Source organism: Patella vulgata, chromosome 1 (genome assembly GCF_932274485.2).
Source record: "Patella vulgata chromosome 1, xgPatVulg1.2, whole genome shotgun sequence".
Lineage (NCBI taxonomy): Eukaryota > Metazoa > Mollusca > Gastropoda > Patellidae > Patella > Patella vulgata.
This window is the reverse complement of record NC_065879.2, coordinates 14,871,170-14,878,495: the sequence shown is the minus strand read 5'-3', so window position 1 is coordinate 14,878,495 and position 7,326 is coordinate 14,871,170. Positions and strand designations below refer to the sequence as shown.

Sequence of the window (7,326 nt, the reverse complement as noted above, 5' to 3'; positions counted from 1 at the left end):
TGTGCTTCCACCATCCAAGGAGTACTTCTGCACTGTACCCCAGGCTCTCTGTCTTGTCTATCCAAGCTGTCTGCTTCTTTTTGGTGTCCCGGTACAGTCTGTGGCCCTTTCTCCAGAGGTACTCGTTCTCCCTCAGCCATTCCAGCACATCATCCTCATGCTCCTCGGAAACGGTGTACTGTTTCCTCTTCCTTCTTCTTCCCTCTGGCTGGAGTTTGTTCAAGACCTTCAGGGGCTTCAGCAGGAGGGCGTTCATGGGCTTGAGCATCAGGGCCTTCGGGAGCTTGTTCAGAGATATCAGGGGCTTCAACATCAGGGCCTTCAGGAGCTTGTTTAGGGATTTCAGGGGCTTCAGCATCAGGGCCTTCAGAGGCTTGAACATCAGGGAGTGGAGTGCTGGTTCTGGCCTTCTTCGCCTTGCCACGGCTTGAAGGAGTAGGCACGGGCTTATTTTTCTTGCCTGACTGACGCACCATAGTGTAGATACTCGATGTAGCCGCCAGCACGTCTTTCCACTTTATGGTGACTGCGCGCGTGCTGCATCCCTTTATATCTGCGGAGCGAACGCAATTCATACACCCCGCATGCGCAGTGAACGGTTTGCATCCGATATACATCCGCGCGGGATCCCCTTTGTTTCCGTAAGGAGTACGTGATGCATCCGCTTCACCCGCTATGCTTCCGCTCTTTCCGTAATGCGTCCACTTCGAAATTATCCCCGATAACCCTTCGGAGCTGTCATCCACTTCCATCCGCTAGGCTTCCGATGAACATCCATTTAACATCCCCGCTACATACTTCCCACGTTCGTTCTTTTCCGTGTTGTTTTCGCAAATTTTCGTCAATTTGGTCCATTTCTGGAGCGGATGAAATCGGATGGAGCCACCCCGAAAGTTTGCTCGTCCGCTAGGTGTCCTTCTACATACTCTAGGCAAACTCCAGACATCCTTTAATATACCAGATACATCCCAGATAGAAACGCTTTGTCCGTTTTGAAAACTTTATATACGCTTCCATCCTTTCTATTTCCGTGCTACTAACGATGTATAGACGTTCCATGTACCTTATCTTTCCTCCCTCTTTCCGTTTTCAGCTGGAGCGGATGTGAGTTGCGAGGATGTCCAGAGGATGCAGAGAGGATACAGTGGACGTTTAACGGAGATAACGGACATGGAACGTTTGGTGCTCGTATATGTCGCGCATTTACATCGTACATGGCAGAACGTTCATCCGTTAAAAAAGTTTTGTGCAGCTCAAACCTTTTTTCGCGGACGAAATCAAAGTGAACGGATGCTCGATGGATAGAGTGTATGAAACACGTATGCAGCGGATGCCTGGCGTTTTCAAACGGAGGGTACATTTTTTTTCCCCGTTTTACATTCTCTTTGCATCCGTAAGCGCAGCGGGACCGGGCCTTTAAAGCGACATTTACTTGTGATTAACTTATGGTTTAAATCAACTTTAGAGGTAAAGCAGTGTGGTTTTTACTTTTTATAGAAACTGTTTCGTTGATTTATCTTGACGGAAACGTCCACACGTAAAATGACATCGTGTTAAATCAACCTTCACAATCAAGGAAGAAATATTTGCTCTTGTAAATGGTCTTTTTATACAGAACTCAATTGCCTCACTTCAGGTAAAGTCACCATTCATCATTTTAGCTTGATTGTCAATCAGTTCATTGCGGGATATTTCGATAATTCTGTTTTATATCAGTGAGGGGTAAGCGGAAGGAGAAGGTGACCGTGAATTTGGGGCTTAACGTCTACTCGACACTAACCTGGATAATACCGAGAGAGTACCCCGAGAGAACCCACGGGGTAGGATAAGACAACCATACAAGTGTAAACTTACCAACGCATAGATTTAAGCAATATACCAATAGCTCGATGCGAAGGAGGGAATGAGAAGTGGGGGGGGTGCGAGGGGGAGTCTAGCAAGTGAGCTTGTGGTCATAAGGTCTATGATCGAGTCACGTGACGTGGTTTTGATCCCACCCCAGGCTTATATGCGACCTAAGGTGACATTCCCAATCTAGGTCATTCCGGGACAAGAATCCATACGATTTTATTTCAATAATTATCTTGTGCATTGAAAACCCCACGAGGTTCGACAGGTGACACTACTCCTTGTTACACGTAAGCTAGGGGTCGAAACAATGACAGACCTTATTATTAAAAGCGGACGCGTTAGACCCCACAAACACCCAACCTGCCCTGGTGGGATATAATCGATATGCTTCTAAATTTGTTCTTTAAAATTCGGTATGATAAGTTCTTTTGATATTTTTATTCGTTGGGGTTTGGCTTTACAAAGAATCGTTAAATCCTAAAATTGAGAATTTGAGAATCGCTAAACTAAGAACTGTGCTAAAAAGAACCGCCGAATAAGGTCACCGCATGCCTTTTAATGGAACACTGTTTTGAAGGACCTCCACACAGATTTCATTCTATCCAATAAATTGCCGAGAAGTGAGCTGTCTTGTTGTAAGAGTTCTTCTTGGGCTCGTCTTTTCGGCCGCATACAATTTTTTGCAGCAATCTCCGAATCGATGGCCAATATTTGTGCCTTCAGTGTATCAACATTGCCTCTGTTTTCCAAACTTATTCGTTTTTGCCGCAGTTCTCTGATGCTTCTGTCTACTTCTTTCTGTATTTCTTGACTTCGCTCATTTAGAACCTGCTCAGCATCTTGGTACATCTGATTGGTGAAGTACACATGCTTGTTGTCTTCAATAGTTTTATGGATTAAATCAAATATATAGCTTGTTTCTGCCTTTAAGGAAGCTTTGTTCCCCTTATTATTGATGGAGGCAAAGCGCTGGTGACATTTTTGAATGAGGTTCTGTAACCCTGGTGGTGATGTTAGTACAAAATCGTTTATTAGCATGTCGCCCAAATCATCTTTTCTGGTGAACACTATTATAACATGGTTGATGACGTCATCTCCCAATATTTCCTGTAGAATGTCAATAGTATCTACCTCTTCTTGCGTGAATCGGCCAATCGCTATTACAAAGATATAAACAAACGGACCAGGGGCCGCAAGAGCGATACTCCGAACGATTTCCTTTTTAGTTTTGTCATTGGGTTGTCTGGTGTCGAACAATCCTGGAGTGTCCACAACAAACAGGTTGGTGTGATCGTCCAGTTTTCTTTCTGCATACAACGAGCACAAACTACCACTTTTACCGAATCCAGCATAAACACTGAAAGCATTTTGCTGCAGTAAATTGTTACCCAGGTGACTTTTGCCCACACCGGTTTTTCCGAGTAAAGCAATCCTTATCTCCCCTAAAAATAAGTAAAACAAATATGGTATGGTTATAGGCGTAGAGGGACATCTTGGCCACTCCAGGCAATATTATTTTCATGGAAATGCCAGGATAGTAACGGTGAACGATTTCGCTATTTATGTAGAGCTATTTTGTTTCTTTTGTTTTTTTAATAACATATATATAGTAAAAATGACCATTGGTTCCTCCAGCAAATTATGAGTAAGGCAATAACTTACCTAAATCGCCCCATCTGTAAAGAAAAGAATAGAAAAACTGGTTACTTAATATTATTCTTTTGTATTTTTTTCTAAATAATAGACCGGTTGCCCCAGCCCAAACTATCTCCGTTATCAATGTCAGCGAATAAGTAAAATAAAATGAAATGGGGGTTTAAAGTTCCACTTTTCTGCGTCGACTGGGATAATAAAGAATCATAAATTTTGCCTGAACAGCGGCGCTACGGCCTACTCTAATATCGAATTCTAACTAACTAGGGTTCTTTTACGTGCACGCCAATGGACCAATATTCGTGGTTTCAGTTTCAAATATAATGGATATTATTGAATTAGAGGTTCAGGTCATTTAAATAATATTTAAAGTATTTTGTTTTTACCCCACAGGGTTTATTCGCCGCTTATATTCTCTTCTCTCCCTTCTTGTGAGTTGTCTGAATGCAACCTGGCACCGTTCAAGCTGCGGAATGGTGTAAGCTCACTGGAATCCACGGGGTTATTCTTGTGTATTCTATCTGCACCATATTTTTGCCATTGTTGGTGTTTATATTATGTCAAAAAGTTATTCTGAACTTGATGGAAACAGCCGAGAGGAAACGAATATTCCGAACTTGATGGAAACAGCCGAGAAGCAACGAATATTGTTTTAAATGAAATGGGCTTTAACGTCCTATTTTTCTACACCAACCAGGCTAGTGAAAAAGGGAGATTGTTTCAAATTGGTCCGGCATTGTCTGTCAAATCTGAGAAAAATAAGTTACATGAGGTTTAGACCGACTCATAGCTTACCTTGACGCCATTTTCTTTTCTGGTGATCAAGCCTTCCTGGAATCTATCACACGGTCCCGTACCTATAACAATACTGACATACAGTTTCATTGCTTTGTTTCCCAAACCCCTGTTCCTTAATACTTAATAAAACATTGCAGGGTATATCCCTTAAGAAAAACATTTATGATCTCATGATTAAGTACTTCTGACTTTATAATTCACAATGGGCGTAAACTATAAAATAATACCTGTGCTATGTACGAATTCGCCGGTATTTCTAAATAAGTTCAACTCCGTCTAAAACAACCCCGTGATCTCGGTCCAGGGCCAAAACACAATTTCGTCTCTGAATATTTTGGGAATGTTCCACAGGACGTTCCCGTCAAGTTTCATCCGTCTCCACACGAAGACAGAAAGGGAAGAACGCGAGAGGCGTATAGGCCCCCATTCTGCACATTGAAACTAACTACTTTGAGAATAGATCTGTGCTCTGAATGGCCGCCATATTCAAAATTTGTGTACAATTTTGTAATGTCACTCTAATCCATTTGATATCTTTCATAAACAAAAGGATTAAATAAATAATTTCGATTTACTTAAATTGAAGCAGAATACCTATTAAACATTTCTCGAGGTATACTACGAAAATCGATCAAATGTCGGTCAATTAGCTTCGTGGAGCTAATTCTAGACAGACAGTGTAACTTTAGTATGGTATGCTCTATCTGTTGCGAAATGAAATTTAGTAGGGGTTAACTTCCTACTTCTCTGAGAATGGGTATACGCCATGTATAGTGTACATTGTGGGAAATTGTGTGCGAACAGCGGTGTTAAGGCTTACTCTCATCGAATTTCAAATGTAGATGATGATCTTGGTTTACTGTCCCATCCGAACGACTAGACACTGTTTTGTTTCCCGACCCTTGGTCTTGCATCACGGACTTGGTAAAAATACGCTAGAAAATACCGGTGAACTTTCTCAACAACCACCAGTATAGAACCAGTGACCTCCTGGTTAGCGATCCAGTGCCTTACTCACTGAGTCACCATGGCTTCCTGAAGAGAAGAGATGCATTCCCGGGTGGCGGTTAGGCCCATGCCGTGTGCAACAGGGTAATAAAGATGAATAGAACACTATAGTAAGTACATACCTGATTTTTACTTTATTGGTATATTCTATCAGTGTACAATCACACCAACTATATCAATATAACATTGTTAAATATAAAGATACACTTTAATATATAGGTCGTAATTTCGTGGGATATCATACTCCATATTCTACTTGAATATATCTAAAGTATATGTTTACTATCATATTTCAAACTTTACAATTTATTCATCCTATTCAAGAGGGGTTAGGTTAGTGATGTTAGCTGCTTCAAAAGGACATATATTAATAAATTATAATATATATTATTAATAGGCCTTCTTGAAGCGGCTAACTTTAACAAACACGTATTCTTTATGGATAAACTGAGACCAATCAAAAACAAGGATGTGGTCTTTTTCACGCACGACCAGACGACCCGCTTTTTGTAAATGTCAGGTACGGTACCGTACTACCGTTGATGCCTAGTGTGGGATTTGTGGTGCGGATGGGTGTCAAATGTGTGAATTATGCCAAGAGGAGGTCAATGTGGTTTAGGAGCCGTACTGATCTGCATGTTCATAATGGAAAAAAAAAATTATTTCAACATTGGACAAGTGGATCTGACCGTAGGCCTAGGCATAGTTTAATGGCCATCTTCCCCTAGCCTCTTTCCCTGCCATGCTCCCAAACACAAGCACTGACTAAACAGTTTTGTTCAGATTGCGACCTTGTTTTATAATATGCGCCTAAGGGGCGTTCCCGCGGATTTTCGCGCTTAATTTCAGGCAAAATAAAAGGACGTCGAACCGTTCACGTCTATTAATAGTATTATATCTACTCTAGTTGGGACATTTTTATGTTGATTATGTGAATCATAACCCTAACATCTTATTCCATGAAATTAGGGAGTAGATTGCAAAGAAGAAAATTATAAATTGTGCTTTGGTCGAGTCACGTTACACTCACTCACACTGTGGCTTTTTTGCAGTTAGAAGTTAGTTGCCTTTTTTTAAAGTAAGGGAAGGAACATAGGTTAGAAAGATATCACCGATGACGTTTAGTATTAGCCTAGACGACATACACTATAAGATCATGTTGTAGCCTAAACTCGTATTATTACAATTATGATTATTGCGATGATCTAGTCTCTATCACCTAGACACATATTCTACAAATATTAGTCTGGATGGGTCATTGTCTGGATTATCCAGTCTTTTATGTACTAAATCTGTCCTTTTCAGTTAAAGGGCGTTATAAGGGAGGTAATAGCCACGAAACAAGATGGCGACTCCCATAAAATTATTATCAAGAATTGTCATTTTAGAGAAATCAGTTTGCATTTTCTGCTCAACATCCAGCAATCTGATTAAAATACAGATCTATATTTCGTTTCGTTTTTTTATACTTTCGATGGCCTACACATTTGATTAACCAATCAGCATTGATCTTAATGGGGGATTACCCACAGTTCCGTACAGAACACGCCTAAAGTTCGCCGTAACAGACCGTTTCATTGGCTAATTCCTCACACCATTCAGAACACGTCAATGATAACAACTCTTCCAGATCCTAGTGTAGTAAAGACAAGTAAAACGAAATTTTGAACTATAAAAACAAAACGAAATAGGATCTGTGTTTTAATCAGATTGAACATCCAGCACTCCCAAGTTTTTTTTATTGTAAAATATCAATACACAGAAAGGCGACGCATTTGACACCTGGGCAGGTTTTATTCGGTAAACTTTGATCTAAGTGATAATGCTGGAGCATAATATGTATGCGGTGCCTGTTTAAGAAGGATAGAACATATCAAGTCGCAGCTAAAAAAAAGGGTCATTAAAATTAACGCCATCTTCAGCAAGTTCAGCTAAAAAATCGAGTAAACAAAACATAGAGTATAACTGACATTTTATCAGCAAGTTAATGTTAACGGTTAAATCAAATATATTAGT

At 40.6% G+C, this 7,326-nt stretch overlaps 1 protein-coding gene across 1 annotated transcript; it reads right to left on the bottom strand.

Annotated features, from left to right (window-relative positions):
* Positions 1-2,356: 2,356 nt before the first annotated feature.
* On the bottom strand, positions 2,357-5,530 carry LOC126822428 (GTPase IMAP family member 4). Its single transcript, XM_050551377.2, has 4 exons — positions 5,433-5,530; positions 4,300-4,361; positions 3,514-3,527; positions 2,357-3,293 (listed from the first exon to the last, which is right to left on the bottom strand). Exons 2-4 carry the CDS (start codon positions 4,308-4,310, stop codon positions 2,407-2,409), a joined length of 912 nt encoding a protein of 303 aa, XP_050407334.1. The 5' UTR covers positions 4,311-4,361; positions 5,433-5,530; the 3' UTR covers positions 2,357-2,406.
* Between the last annotated feature and the right edge of the window lie 1,796 nt (positions 5,531-7,326).